Consider the following 16,076-nt stretch of genomic DNA (forward strand, 5'->3'; position numbering starts at 1 on the left):
CCAGACAGACTCACTTCAAAAGCCCAATGGCTATGGAGGAACCAAACGTGGTCCATCCATACAATGGACTATGATTCAGCCGTACAAAGGAATGAAGCGCGGACCCCTGCTGTACCAGGGGTGGACCCCGAAAACATCATGGGAAGTGAGAGAAGACTGGCACAAAGACCACATGTTGTATGAGTCCATTGATAAGAAAAGTCCAGAATTAGGAAAGCCATAGGGACAACGCAGATTGGTGGCTGCCAAGGGGAATGGGAGTGACAGCTGATGGTTTTGGGTTTTCCTTTTGGAGGGTTGAAAATATTTTGGAACCAGGGGCGCCTGGTTGGCTCAGTCGGTGGAGCATGCAACTCCTGATCTCAGGGTTGTGAGTTCGAGCCCCATGCTGGGCATAGAGATTACTTTAAAATCTTTTTTTTAAAAAGGAGTTGGGGGCGCCTGGGTGGCTCAGTCGGTTAAGCGACTGCCTTCGGCTCAGGTCGTGATCCCAGGGTCCTGGGATCGAGCCCCACATCGGGCTCCCTGCTCTGCGTGGAGCCTGCTTCTCCCTCTCCCACTCCCCCTGCTTGTGTTCCCTCTCTCGCTGTGTCTCTCTGTGTCAAATAAATAAATAAAATCTTAAAAAAAAAATAAAAAATAAAAAGCAGTTGGAATACAGGTGGAATACAGGAATACAACACTGTAAATGTGCTAAATGCCATTGAACTGCATACTTTACAATAGTGAATTTTACGTTATGTGAATTTTACCTCAATTAAAAAAAAAATAAAACTAACTCAGCATAAGCAAACGTGCTATTTGTTCTCTTCATGAAGTCAGCCATCACTCACTATTGAGTGCTGATTCTGTGCCAGGCACGAAGGATGGAAATATGAAAAAAGATGCCTGGGACAATACCCCAGCTCTCAGGAAAACAAGCGCCCTCCCACCTAAGCGGGAATATAAATAAGCCCAAGCTTTCTAGACAGCAACTTAGCTGCATCTATTAAAATTTTAAATGTACATACCCTATGACCCAACAATTCCTCTTACACAGCATTTTCCCAGAAAAACAATAGCAAAAGTAAACAGATAGATATAAATTCATGTTCACTGTGGCACTGCTTTAATGGAAAAAAATCTGGAAACAACACAAATATCCATGGATGTGGGAACTGTTAAAAAATATCATGACATAACCATATAATGAAAAACTAGGCTATTCTCAAAAAGAATGAAGTAGATGTGGGACGGTGACCAAAATTTTGTGAAAAAAGCAAACTGCAAAACAGTGTAGGTAGCATCATCCTGAGTGAGGGAGAGAGAGTGCATGCATTTCTGTGCACAGAGGAGTCCAGAGGACGGGACTCCAAACTAAACAAGGGTGACTCTGGAGACGTGTTTGGGTGAGGAGGGACTTTCATTTTTTTTTCCCTCATTCACCTCTGTACTGTGTCACTGGCAAGACTGTAGACCGTAAGAAGCAGGCAAAGCCTTGTCACATGCAGAATTAAATTAGATATTTAAGTATCTAAGAGAGCCCAAGAGATGCAGGAGACAGCAGAAGCAAGGATGGGAGCGATGGGGTGAGGGGCGGGGAGTCCCCGACCTGCACTGGCAGTGAAGGGCCGGGGGTAGGAAGTCCTAATCCACATACAAGGGCTGGTGGTTCCCCACTGTTTTTCATTACGGAGCCCTCGCTACGGGAAACATCAACAGGCCTCAGAGGTCACTTCGGGGCCCCAACTGGCTGGGACCAAGTCTGTGCCCCAGCTGAGGACCTGGCTGGTTCTCTGTCGCTTGAGAAGACCTCATCCCCCTGGGAAGTTGCCCCCAGATGCACTTGGGAAGGCAGTCCTAACACTGCTGTGAATGACACAGTGATGTCCTTAGTGGGGAAAAGCATCTTATCCCTGTGGATATTCAGAATTAAATATAGAGACAGTGATGTCAGTTGGGCCTGTATTATAAACGTATTGGTGGGAAGAGAATTTGTTTATTTTGTTTAGGAATGGGTGATGTTTAAGAGAATTAACGTATTAGAGCCTCTGATGGATTAGATTTGTGATTCTAATTTAAAGCCTGTAGTTGATTTAGACTTGTGATTTTAAATTCAAATCACACTGGTTTATAAACAATATTAGAATACTTATGAGAACGTAAGATTTGCCATAGTTATGTCTAATTTATTAGATTTACAGGAATTACTTAAGTATGGGTGAAGGGTTTATTTTTTAATCAGACTACTAAAGACCTTAAAGATAAAACCAAATATATTCAATTTCTAAGTGCAGTTTAAAAGTGTTTAAAAGGAATTAATAATCAAATCTATGAGTGGGGCCAAACATTAATCAAAACCCCCTTAAAGGCAATTGCAAAAATATGCTAGATTTATAAAAGGAGTAAGATTTATAAGTTGAATGAAAAGCTTAAGCAAAAACTATGGTTCTTATAACTTTAATAAAGTGAATATTCATTCTAAAACCAAATAATCTTTTCTGAGTCCCAAAGTCATCATTTACTATATCATAAAATTATATGGACATATTGAATTGTTAACCACAGAGGCACTTTGTAATTAAAAAGAAAAAATCACCGCCAGGGTCACAACCCCCCCCCCCCCCCCGCATCTAGTGGGGGAGACAGCTTTTCAAGCAAGAAAAAACCAAAGAATAAACAGTTTTTAGGAGGCCAGCCATGCCTGGGGAAGGGGCACTATCAGCAACAGCTTCAGAGAAGAGACACGCGTGAGGAGCCCGCCCTTCCTGCCTGCGGATTCTCGGTCACAGGATGTAACAACTTTCCCTCCTGTGTAAGTCGGATGTCCCAGTACTTGCAGCTGGAAACATGTGACAGCCACAGGTGACAGCTAGTCACGCAGAGGGGGAATTTCACTTTCTGGGGGACAAGTTCCTGTGGCTATGATGCAAGATGCATTTTCCCTCTAACACAGGCTGGGTTGGCAAGAGGCAGCCTCTGAAGGGTGTTCAGCAGGGAAGCAACACAATCAGATTTTGCGTTTGGGAGATCAGACTCAAAAGGCTGTGGAGAAAAACCACGTGATGCTACATGATGATGTTCACGTATCTGTATTTAAGACAACAGCAAATATTCTGGAAGGAAACACACCAAATTGACTACCTCTAGGAAGAAGACAAAGATTGGAGATGGTGGCCAAAGGAGACATTAGCTTTCAATTAAGAGATTATTAAAAATCAACAGATAAGTAGATAAGCAAAATTGGTATATCCATGCACTAGAATCTTGAAAAGAAAGGAAGAACTGATTCATATGCTACAACACAGGAGAACTCTGAAAACATTATGCTGAGAGAAAAACCAGACACAAAAAGCCGCATATGATTTACGGACATAAAATGACAACAGGCAAACCCGGAGAGACAGAAAATAGATGAGGGGCTGAGGGGAGGGAGAGTGGGGAGCTCACTGGCACAGAGTTTCTGTTTGGGGTGATGAAAATGTTCTGGAAATAGTGCCGATGGTTGCACAACATTGTGAATGTAACTAATGCCACTGAATTATGTTTAAAAATCGTGAAGATGGGGCACCTGGGTGGCTCAGTCAGTAAAGCAGCTGGCTCTTGGTTTCGGTGCAGGTCATGATCTCAAGGGTCCTGGGATTGAGCCCAGCATCGGGCTCTGTACTCAGCGAGGAGTCTGCTTGAGGATTCTCCCTCCCTTTCCCTCTGCCCATCTCCCTACTCACGCTCTCTTGCTCTTAAATAAATAAATATATATATCTTTTTTTTTAATTGTGAAGATGGCCAATTTTATGTTATGGATATTCTACTACAATAAAACAAAATCCCCATTCTGGAGGCTGGGCTTCAGAGTGAAGCTACAGAGAAGGAAGCCAGGCATGTGAGAGCCCCGATGACACCAGGTGGGGCAGGGGCAGTGGGGGTGGGTTCAGAAGTCATCTGGGAGGAGATGCAACAGGGCTTTGGGACATTTTAGCAGGAGATACCCATGGGACATGCAGGTGGAATGTTCTCCAGCAGCTTCCTCATCCGAGAAAAGAGGAAATATCAGGTGGTTATGGAGATGAAGATGGTATGGTTTCAAACCCCAGGTCCGTTCCCTCCTGGCTGGAGGACAGTACCAACTGAATCCTCACCACCTCAGGCCAGAGGAAACAGAGTCTCAGAAGGTGGATGAAAACCAAGGGGACATGGTATCAGAGAAGCCAAGAAATGAAGAGTGTCAAATGCTGCCAAGATGTCCAGGAAGATAAGGACCAGGATTAGGTAACATGGCCCCAGGAGGTCGCCAGTCACCTGGGGGACCTGTATCTTAGAACATCCAACATAACTTTCCAGAACACTCGAGAGCATTAAACACAACTTCCCAATCATGCCCAACTGGACTCATCCACCCCCCATGTAACCCCACCCCCCCACAACCCAACCAGGGCCTTACAATCTTATCAGTTAACCTAACACTGCACTCTGCCTCTAGGACCGGGAACTAAGAAAACTCACGTATGAGCATCTATCACAGGCCATGTACTGTGTGCTCTCCTGGTCTTCATGACAGTCCTGTAAGGTGAGTGTAATGCGCTGAGGGCCCCCTCAAAAGTCATGTCCACCCAGAGCCTCAGAATGTGAACGTTATATGGGAATAGGATCTTTGCCGGTGTAGTTAGTTCAGATGAGGTCATGCTGGATTAGGATGGATCCTAAATCCAATGGCTGCTGAACTCAGAGAAGACACAAAGAGACACACAGGTGAGAATGCCATGTGAAGACAGAGGCAGAGACTAGAGTGACTAGTCTACCAGCCAAGGAACGCCAAGGACCGCCAGCCACCACCAGCAGCTGGGAGAGGGGCCTGGAGCAGGTTGTCCCTCAGAGCCCCAGAAGAAACCACCCCTTTGGGCACGTGATTTCAGACTTCCAGCCTCGTGAACTGTGAGGGAATAACTCACTGTTATTTTAAGCCCCTTGGTGTGTGATAATATCTTAGGGCAGCCCAAGGAAACTAAAACAGTGGGTATGATTAGCCTCCTTTTTTGTAGGTGGGGAAAGTCACTTCACTTCTCCGGGCCTCCAAGCTGGGTTAGTGTGAGTTAACCTTCCTCAGTCCCATCTACTCTGGGACACTGCCAAACCAAGTCTCTGGGCCTAAGGAGCCAAGAACTGTAAATGGGAAATTCACCAAGGTAATGTCACTTGATCAGGCCTCAAGGCAACAAGATGGCCAGCCTCCCCAGGCTGCTTTACCCTCACCCGGCATCCCGTCACTGGCTTCTGCATGCCCAGACCGGCATTACTCATTTGTTGCAGATCACTATGCTAGGTAGGAGAAAGCAGGACTGCACCAAGCCTACCCTGTGAAGGAGTCCCATATAATTATCAGGCAGTTGGGCCCTTTGTCAGCCGTGGCAATCCACCGCCTGTCTTCACTGATGCAGAGGCAGGAGATCACATTAGGGTGGCCCTGCAGAAATGCACAGAAAATGCTTTGAAACATCAAGGACAGTAGGAGAGGCTGGGACCCCAAAGAGAGAACTAAGCTCCCTTTCCAGGTTCACCTGGCTGAAAATTCCACTCCTACGGCCTTTCCCTGGCCAGTGGTTTTCTCCATAGCCAGTGGTTTTCAGATTTTCTCTCCCTCAAAACCCCGAAGGACAAGTCACACTCCCCACGAGGACAGGGGCTCCCTACAGGTCTAGGCATGTGCCCAACTCTGAACCCAGCTTGAAAATAAATGTTGGGGTTCTGCCCAACCGCCAGCCCCCTTGAAGCCCTGCTGGCCTCATCTCCCTAAAACAGCGTCCACATCAGGTCACTGAGCAGCTCCGGAGCAAAAGCCTCTTCACTGGTCTCTCTGCTTTCCTTCCCATCCCCCGACAATCCTCGCCCAGTAACTCAGGAACCTTCTGGAAACACAAACAAGATGGTAGTGGTCCCTGCCAGGAAATAGCCCGTTTCCTCCCTTCTTCATCTCCCCTTGCTCACTCCGAGTCAGCCATACTGGCCTCCTTTCTGGGCCCCGTGGGCAGGCCTGCAGACCTGGAGCTCTCTGGGTCTGGAATGCTCCTCCCCAGACTGCCCCTGGCTAGTTCATTCTCCTCAGTCAGTCAGATCTCGGCACAAAGGGCACGTTTGCATTGCCAGCCCACCCAGTCAGACGGCCATCTCTCACTCTTGATCTCTCTCCTGCAGCAGTCCACATTGCCTTTGGAGTGCTTATTATAATTCGTAATTGTGTGGGGAGGGCATGTAGGACACCAGGGAGGCACAGAGGGCACTGGAAATACATGAAGATGCTCAAGGGAGGAAGGCATAAGGACAACAACCATCCTACTCGACGCTTCCACGTCAGAGGACCTACATTCAAGACCTGGCTTCACCAGGCACCAGTGCCGCCTTGGGCAAGTCAGTTAAACCGCTCTGAGCCTCAGTCTTTTCTTCTGTAAAATGGGGATATTAACACCCACTCCTCAGCATGACTATGAGGATCAAAGCCCTTTTAAACCTGCAAAGCCCTCTAAGTGTTAAGTAGGTCCAAATCCCTGCTGAAGCCTTTTGTGTACCCCATGGCACTGTGGAGACAACATGATCTGTCCTGACCACGGTTTTACGGAAATGTAAAAATACAGATGTCTTAAATTCTTGTTGCTATAAAATTAAAATCAATTGCTGTTTGTAAATGGATTCTGATTAGAAACAGAGACAATGAACAATAAAATGTGTTTCTAAAGACAAGACTTGCTATAGTTCAGGGGCACCTGGGTGACTCAGTTGGTTAAGCCTTTGGCTGAGGTCATGATCCCTGGCTCCCTGCTCAGTGGGAAGTCTGCTTCTGCTTCTCCCTCTCCCTCTGTCCCTCCCCTTGCTTGTACTCTCTCTCTCTCAAATAAATAAATAAAATCTTAAAAAAAAAAAAAAAAGACTTGCTATAGTTCAGAAGAGAGGTAGGAAAACATGATAGTGACATAATGAAGTCAGCCCTTGGAATAAAAGATAAAATGCTATATTCTAGTGAAAAACAACCTCTTTTACTTGTAATTAAAAACAACAACAACAACAACAACTTGCAGGGGCGCCCGGGTGGCTCAGTCGGTTAAGCATCTGTCTTCAGCTCGGGTCATGATCCCAGGGTCCTGTGATGGATCCCCCACATTGGGCTCCCTGCTCAGCAGGGAAGTCTGTTTCTCCCTTATGCTCTCTCTCATTCGCTCTCTCAAATAAATAAATAAAATCTTAAAAAGCAACAACAAAAACTTGCATACCTGAAGATGGTGCTGAGTATTCTTGAAAACATTGTAGATGACCGCAGTGTGAGCACAGACATACAGAAGAACTCTCTGGTTTTCGTCTCGAATATAGTAAACAGGAAGAGAACTGTTCCATCCGAAAGACCAAGTCATGGTCTGGAAGACAAAGACAAAACCAGCAAGACACTAAGTGTGCCGAGCCCAGAACTGTGATGCCAGGCACCCTTGGCACAGGCTCTGGAGGAGAAGGATTTCACATCATCAGTCCAAAAAGGAGAAATCACCTCACGAATGTCCTCAACTGCGCGCTATGGTGCAGATGACCCTTGAAACTACGATGCTGAGTGAAAGCGGCCAGACACACAGGACCGCACAGTGCATGCTCAGTCAGATCCATAGAGGCAGAAAGTAGCTTAGTGGCTGCTGGGGGCCTGGGGAAGGTGGGTGGGCAGTGACTGCTACGGGATATGGACTTCTCTTGTGGGGGATGAAAACGTTCTGGGATTAGACAGTGGTGACGGTTGCACAACCTTGTGAACATGCTAAAAACCAACGGATGGTACGCTTTAAAAGGGTGGATTTTACGAGGATGTGGAGAAACTGCAACCACTGTGCCCTCTTGGTGGGAATGTGAAATGGTGCAGCTGCTGTGGAAAACACCATGGAGATCTCTCAAAAAACTGAAAGCAGAATTACCATATAATGCAGCAATTACACGTCTGGGTATATAGCTCAAAGAACTGAAAGCAGGGTCTCAAAGAGACATTCGTACGCCCATGTTTACAGCAGCATATTTCACAGAAGCCAAAAGGCAGAAGCAACCCACGTGTCCCTCGACGGATGAATGGATAAACAAAATGTGAATATTATGCAGCCTTCCATAGGAGGGCGATCCGACACACTCTACAACATGGATGAACCTTGAAGACATCGTGTTAAGTGAAATCCACCAGTCACAAAAAGACAAATACGGTAGGATTCCACTTACATGTTCCCTAGAGGAGTCAGATCCATAGAGACAGAAAGTAGATGGTGCTTGCCAGGGGCTGGTCTGGGGAACAGGGAGTTAGTTGTTCAATGGGTAGGGGGTTTCAGTTTTGCAAGATGAGTTCCAGGCATTGGTTGTACCACAGTGTGAAATGTACTTACTACTACGCTGTATACTTAAAAATGGTTAAGATGGGGGGTGCCTGGGTGGCTCAGTCGGTTAAGCGACTGCCTTCGGCTCAGGTCATGATCCTGGAGTCCCGGGATCGAGTCCCGCATCGGGCTCCCTGCTCGGCGGGGAGTCTGCTTCTCCCTCTGACCCTCCCCCCTCTCATGTACTCTCTCTCTCTCTCTCTCTCTCTCTCATTCTCGCTCTCTCAAATAAATAAATAAATCTTTAAAAAAAATGGTTAAGATGGTAAATTTTAGGGGCACCTGGATGGCACAGCTGGATAAGCGACCAACTCTTGGCTTTGGCTCAGGTCCTGATCTCAGGGTCATGGGACTGAGCCCCACGTCAGGCTCCGCTCATAGGCTGCTGAAGACTCTCTCTGCCCCTCCCGACCCTCCCTTTCTCTCTCTCTTTTGAATAAATAAATAAATCTTTAAAGAAAGATGGTAAATTTTACTTTATGTGTATTTTACCATAATTTTAAATTTTAAGAGGGTGAATTTAATGGTAAGTGAATTATACCTTGCTTTAAAAGAAAGTCAACAGGAAACAGAAAGAACGTCCTATCCTTCCACTCCTCAGAACCTAGACTGCTCAGTACCTGACACAGCGAGCACTTAATATTGTGAAATTCAATTTACTTCATGAAAATATATGGAATGGACAAGTTACAGTATAGTCACTAAGGAACTTCATAAGAAAGGCAATTATTCAGCCACGAATATTTGGTCCTCATATATCATTTTCCCTGGAAGAATAAAGCATAGAGAAAATTCCCTCAGCATAATTAAAAATTCCATATTGCCAGGAATAAATCCAAAATAAAAATTTTCTGAAATGAAAAATTAGAGGTACTATAAATCTGACTACTACTTTTAATCCAATAGTAGTTTACTTATGCATATTTTTTGTGTTCAAAGTCTTTTATAAAAATCATGGATAAACAAACTGGATTCATACAAGGGAGTATTATTCAGCAATAAAAAGAAATGAACTAGCAAGCCAGGAAAAGACATGGAGAAATCTTAAATGCATTTTGCTAAGTGAAAGGAGCTAACCTAAAAAGACTTCACAGTGGGGACACCTGGGTGGCTCAGTGGGTTAAGCATCGGCCTTCGGCTCAGGTCATGATCCCAGGGTCCTGGGATACAGCCCCGCATTCCGCTCCTTGCTCAGCGGGGAGTCTGCTTATCTCTCTCTCTGCCCCTCCCCCACTCGTGTTTTCTCTCTCTCTCTTTTTGACAAATAAATCAAGTCTCAAAAAAAGACTTTACACTGTATGATTCCAACTACATGACATTTTGGAAAAGGCAAAACTATGAAGACAATAAAAAAACCAATGGTTGCCGGGGAGAGAGGGGGTAGAGGGAGGGATGGAGAGTGGGGCATGAGGGATTTGAGCGCAGCGACACTACTCTGTAGGACACCACAATGGTGGATACACCTCGTTATACCTTAGTCAAAGCCCAGAGGATGTTACACCACGAGGGGTGACCCCTAAGGTGGATGATGGACTTCAGTTAATAATAACGATCAATATGAGCTCATCAACTGTAACAAATGTCCCACACTAATGCAAGATATTAACGAAAGGGGAACCTGGCCTGGGGGGGGGGGCACAAGGGAGTATATGGGAACTCTGTGCTTTTCGTTTCGTTTGCTATAAATCTAAACTGCTCAAAACCATAGTCCATTTAGGGGTGTGTGGCTGGCTCAGTCAGTAAAGCCTACGACTCTTGATCTCCAGAGTGTTCCAGCCCCACACCGGGTGTAGAGATTACTTAAAAAAAAAAACAGTCTGAGGCCAATCAGTCAAATGTGGTAGTGTCTAAAGTGATGGCTAAGTGATCTGAGATTTTTGGTAACAAATTCACTCAGTATTAACAGAACTTCCTTGCTCAAGCAGCACTCACATTAACTGAAACCACACAGTATCAACTGCATTTGCACTAGTTTTACCATTCATGGTGAATGATCATGGAGACAGCCATCTCTTAAAGCAATCTTCCAAAACACGAACACAAACGCTATTGTCAAAGCCAGATTGCACTACATTTGACAATCGTAAGAGTCGTCCTCATAAATGCATGATACCTTGTTTTCTGGGCTGGAGACGGTATCTATGGTTATCCCCATTTACCCTGAGCACGGTGAGTTATTCCAGGCCTTTGGCATAAGGCAGGACATCCCAAAGGAAAAGGGGGATGCTGCGGGCAGAGAGAGGGCCAAGAGCACACTCCCTGAAGCACCTCTGGTGAGAACAAATCAGAAGTAACACACAGCCATCAATAATAGAGAACCGGTTGAATTTAAAATGAGGAAGTGGACCTACATGCCCAGATACAGAAAATCCTCCGAGACATGGTGAGTGGAAAGACATTCTGCGGTAATGCAGAAGATCTTACTGGTAAAACAAAACCTAAGGTGTCATGGGGTGTGTGCATGCACACAGGAGCGCACAGACAACATGTCTGCAGATGCCCAGGAAAACGTCTGGAAAGATACACAGTTACACCAAACAGTAGTCACCTCAGGGAAATGGATTTGGTGTGGTCTGTGCAAGAAGAGGAATCTGCTTGAAATTTTTTTTTTATTTTTTATTTTTATTTATTTATTTTTAGAGCGGGGAGAGACAGAGGGAGAGAGAATCCCAAGCAGGTTCCATGCCCAGCGCAGAGCCGGATGCGGGGCTCCATCTCACAACTCTGAGATCATGACCTGAGCTGAAATTAAGACTCAAACACTTAACTAACTGAGCCACCCAGGCGCCCCTGCTTTAAAGTTTTTTTTTTTTTTTTTTTTTTAAAGATTTTATTTATTTATTCATGAGAGACAGAGAGAGAGAGGCAGAGGGAGAAGCAGGCTCCCAAGGAGCAGGGAGCCCGATGCGGGACTCGATCCCAGGACCCTGGGACCATGACCTGAGCAGAAGGCAGACGCTCAACCATCTGAGCCACACAGGTGCCCTAAATTTTTTTTAAAAGAGCACCTATTGGGGTGCCTGGGTGGCTCAGCTGGCTCAGTTGGTTAAGCAACTGCCTTCGGCTCAGGTCATGATCCTGGAGTCCCGGGATCGAGTCCCGCATCGGGCTCCCTGCTCGGCAGGGAGTCTGCTTCTCCCTCTGACCCTCCTCCCTCTCATGCTCTCGGTCTCTCATTCTCTCTCTCGCAAATAAATAAAATCTTAAAAAAAAAATTATTTAAAAGAGCACCTATTAATTTTAACATAAAGAAAAAAAAAACAATACAGGAATGGGGGAAAAAAAGGAAGTGTCCTCAAAGAACTAAACAAATTTGCAGAAGGAGGTGGTCTAGAAGAGTTGGGTTCTGCAGTGAGCCCAAAGCTAACAGGGGACCCAAACCCCTGGCACAGAGGTCACTTGCTCTCATTAGTGATATCACCTGATGTCTTGTCAGCTGGCTAAACAAGACAAAGTCTTAATGGGCTCTAAAACTTATTCTTTCTTTCACACTTGATCTTAGCCAAAAGGCTGAGAAGCGATTATTATTCTTTCAGATTGAGCAAGCACAAACTTTGACCTTGAACTCCACTGCTCAAAGTAAACCCAATCTACAGAAAGGAGGCTGTCAGTTGTCTGCATCTCCCACTAGGCATTTTCCATGATCCTCATCGTCATCATCTAGATGTGAACACTCGTCAAGTGCTCACTGTGTGTCAGGAACTACATTAAACACTTTGTGTACATTCAATCACTTACAAATCTTCCAAAGGCGGAATCTACAGGGGAAAAAAAGGAGATGAATCCTAGGAAGCAATTTTCAGGAGCAGATGGAAAAAGAAGGGAAAAACTCTCCTCTTCCTTCTCTTGGTAAATGGTAATATTTGTATTCCTTGCAGATGGTGCCTCCCTGGAATATTGTTGTGACAGCAAAGGCAGGTTCCTTTGGACCTCCTGGTGCTTTTCTCAGTGGCTTTCACTTTTTCCAACCTTTCACTTTCTGGTCCATTTCCGAATGGATAGTTTTAGGAGCCCGTAATGGTTTTAGGAGCTTGTAAAGAGGTATCAAGCCAGCTAAGGCAGAAGAGGTGAGGAGAGGAGAGAAAGGGGAAAGGAATGGAGGAAGTGAGAGAGAAGGAGAAGGGGAAGAGAGGGGAAGATGGAGCTTGAGTCTCCCACAAGAAACAACACCCTATGCAACAGACAAACCACGTCCGGAATGTCCTGCCTGAGGAGCAACACTATTGGACCCAGATGCAGCGCTCCTGTCGCACGTCAGCCCAGAGTGCTGAACTGAACTTTAAAACACACGAGTCTATTATTAGTTCAAAAGGGATCTTTCTGGTGGTATTTTTTTCCCATATGCATAAAATTCCCTTATTTCACAATGCTCTCAAAGCACTGGAGGAAATTAAAGAGCATGTTACACTTACCAAAGGATACACGTTGGCATGGTCATCCTTTTGAAACAAAATGTCCTCGCTGGCAGACACCAGTGATTTCTCCGGGATCTCTGCTTTGGACTGGAATTCCTTCTCTTGTTCGTCACTTAAGTATGATAATCTTTTCTCTTCTCTCCTTTCTCGTCCCAATTCATCTTGGGGCATCTGGTCGATTTTCTCCCTGAGCTCACTTGAGGACTGTGTTTCAGGGAAACTAATATCTTGTTCCTCAGAACGGGTTTGATCCAAATCAAGAAATCTTAGTTCTGAGCTCAAGTCTCTTAAAAGCTCATTTGTTTCAGAATGCTCTGATTCTAATGAATGCTTTGACTCGCTAAGGGTTCTCTTAAAAAAGAAATAAAAGACGATTGTGATTCCAAATACAGTGTGTAGCTGCTTCATTCCCTCCTTTACTTTCCTTTCTGTTCCTATTCAGCCAGCCTTAGTGTTCGCCTCACATTGAAACTATGAAGTGTTTTAAAAAGGAGTCTGGGGAGCACCCGGGTGGCTCAGTTGGTTATCTGCCTTTGGCTCAGGTCATGATCCTGGGATCCTGGGATGGAGCCCCACATTGGGCTCCCTCCTCAGTGGGGAGCCCGCTTCTTCCTCTCCCACTCCCCCTGCTTGTGCGCTCTCTCACTCGCTCTCTCTCTCTGTCAAATAAATAAATAAAATCTTAAAAAATAACAATGATTAAAAAAAAATAAAAAGGAGCCTGGGACATTTTGTACTTAAATAGCATGAATCGTGGGTGTGCCAGGTATATTCTTGGCCTACTAGCAGAACCACACAGCAAAACCATTCTTCTAAGTGGCACTGGTTGTCTCCAAGGATAGACGAGTCACAGAGTCACTTCTCCTTGTACCACAGCTGAGTCGGGCCTACATTATTACGATCACGCTGACTCTGTTCTTAGACAAGCACACTCTAACTAACCCCTAGGAGCTCTTTATGTCAGCTCCGCTGCACACCTCCTCCAGGAAGCTTTCCTTGACCATCCTCCTAGTTGGGCTAAGTCCTTGTTTTTTGTTTTTTAAATATCTTCCATGCATCTCTCAATCACTGCACTTAGCATATTGTTTTATGGTGTTCATGTATCAGTCTGCCTCCCTACACACCCTAGAGCTCCTTAAGTGAATGGATTGTATCTTATTTGTATTATCCCCATAGCCTGGCATATGGTAAGCATTCAATGATTCTGAATAAATGAATGAATGAATGAATGAATGACTTAAAATTACTACTTACTAGGGAAGTTCCTGACATGACTGACTGGGAATCAGTCAATGTAAGTCTCTTCAAACTGGTCATGGACTTGGTGACTTCTGGAGGCTTCACTGTGGTTTCTTCCTGTCCCGCAGCCCCCTCCTCCTGGGCTGCTCCAGGCTTTTCCTCTATTTCTTCTCTGACGGCCTCCTCCTCCCCCCCATATTCTTCCCCCTCTTCCTCCTCCTCCCCTTCGTCTTCCTCTTCCCATTCCTCCCCTTCTTCCTCCTCCTCCCCTTTTTCTTCCACTCCTTCCTCCTTCTCCCATTCCTCCTCCTCCCCCTCTTGTCCTTTCTTCTCTTTCTCCTCTACTCCTCCCCCCTCCTCCCCTGGCTCCTCTTCCTCCACTCTATCCTCCTCCTCCGCTTCCCCTTCCTCCCCGTCCTCCCCTTCTTCCCCTTCCTCCCCCTCTTCCCCTTCTTCCTCCCTTTCCTCCCCCTCCTCCCTTTTCCCTCCCCTCCTCCCCTCCTCCCTTTCTTCGTCCCCCACCTCCTTTTCCCCTTCCTCCCCCTCCTCCCCTTTCTCCTCCACTCCTTCCTTCTCTTCCTCTTCCTCTCTCCCTTCCTCCTCTCCTTCCTCTTCCTCCTCCTCTTGCTCCCCCTCCTGCTGAGGCTCTTTCCGTACTAATATGTCATCTTCTTTTAATTCCTGTTGCACACTTTCCACCTCTCTGTAATATTGGTTATACTCTTCTTCCATTTCTGTTTCTCCATCTTCTTCTGCTTCTTCTAGTGGGGACTCCCCTGCATCTGACATTCTTCTTTGTGGAGTTTCCTTTAGAGAAATTTTGACCATAACAATCAGTAGTTCCCTCGGTTTCCCATTTTAATTTCCTGGTGCACTAACCTATTGATGAAGTGTGCAATACCAGCTCCGATTCCTTTCCACAGGAATGAAAGGAATCCCATACTTCTGGGAAAGCCTGTCCCAAATCTAAAGCATATTGATGCCGGGGCCTCTCATCTTTCTAGGAATAACTTTAGAGCATTGTAACTCACTTTATGTATATTCATATTCCCACAGGCAGCAAACTGACAACCCAGGCATTAACAACAATTCTAACACTGTAAATAAGGGCAGAAGCAGTGGCTTAGTGGTTAAAAGCATGGGCTTTGCAGTCGGCCTCTCCTAGCACTGAATCCTGGTTCCACCACCCACTTGCTCTGTGACCTTGGGCAAGTCACTGTACCCCCTCAGAGTCCAAATTCGCTCACAGGCAGAATAAAAATGAGAACCCTAAACTCTGGGGTTGAGATGACACGTAAAATGCTCAACGCAGCTGCCGCAGAGGGCTTGAGAAAGGCAGCAATCGTTTACAAAGTTTAACAGACTTCTAACACAGTCTCGCATTTATTTCTTCCGACAAACTTGAGTTTGAGGCTCTGGGAGTTGAAGGGACTTAATCAGATCACACGGCTGGGAAGAGGCAGACCTCTCTAACGCTCGCTTCCTCCGGCTGGAAAAGCATTGCTACGATTCCGAGCCCGGGGCCCTGAGCACGGGGCCTGCTCGGACTGCAAACTTCGCGGGCGCATCTTGATGCGGGGGGTCCAGGGGAAGGGAGGAAAGGGGGGGGGGGCTGTGGGGGGGGGGGACACAACGCCCAGGCGCGGCTCCTTCCTCCAGCTCGGGTCTCTCTGAGGCCGCCCCGGGCCCCCGCCCAGGTGCGGCGAGCGCCCCCCACCCCGCGGGGCACCAGGCCCCCCTACGCCAGGGCCCCGGCCCCCGACTCACAGAGCGCGCCCTCCGACGGCCTCAAAGGCCAGGCCCTCCCGCCGCCTGGACCCCTCGGTCACCTCCGCAGCCTCCAGCGGCCGCCGCTTTCTCCTTCACGCGCTCCCTATAGCTACGGTTGCCACCCAAGCCCCGTCCCCTAGGTAACCGCCGCCACGGCGACCGGCCGTAAAGCGGGAGGGCCGGCCGGTGGTCACGTGCCCGAGGCTCTGCCGCGGGCGGGCCGGCACGCCCCCTGGCGGTCCCCGGGGAGAGGCGCGGCTGCGGCCCCCGCGGCCAAGGTAGCCTCCCT

General features: G+C 46.8%; 1 protein-coding gene across 1 annotated transcript in view; it reads right to left on the reverse strand.

Moving 5' to 3' along the window:
• The window catches only part of CFAP251 (cilia and flagella associated protein 251), a 70,114-nt gene extending 54,410 nt beyond the window's left edge, over positions 1-15,704 (reverse strand). The window contains exons 1-6 of the mRNA XM_045887719.3: positions 14,582-15,704; positions 14,399-14,410; positions 14,033-14,200; positions 12,776-13,129; positions 7,239-7,379; positions 5,331-5,440 (exon numbers count right to left, since the gene is read on the reverse strand). Of these exons, the coding sequence (XP_045743675.2) occupies positions 5,331-5,440; positions 7,239-7,379; positions 12,776-13,129; positions 14,033-14,200; positions 14,399-14,410; positions 14,582-14,845 (1,049 nt within the window). The 5' untranslated portion in view covers positions 14,846-15,704. The remainder of the gene's footprint in view (positions 1-5,330; positions 5,441-7,238; positions 7,380-12,775; positions 13,130-14,032; positions 14,201-14,398; positions 14,411-14,581) is intronic.
• Positions 15,705-16,076: the final 372 nt, after the last annotated feature.

This window comes from Mirounga angustirostris, unplaced genomic scaffold (genome assembly GCF_029215605.1).
Source record: "Mirounga angustirostris isolate CCGP_5_RB_7025 unplaced genomic scaffold, mMirAng1.0.hap1 SCAF_14, whole genome shotgun sequence".
NCBI classification, from domain to species: Eukaryota; Metazoa; Chordata; class Mammalia; order Carnivora; family Phocidae; genus Mirounga; species Mirounga angustirostris.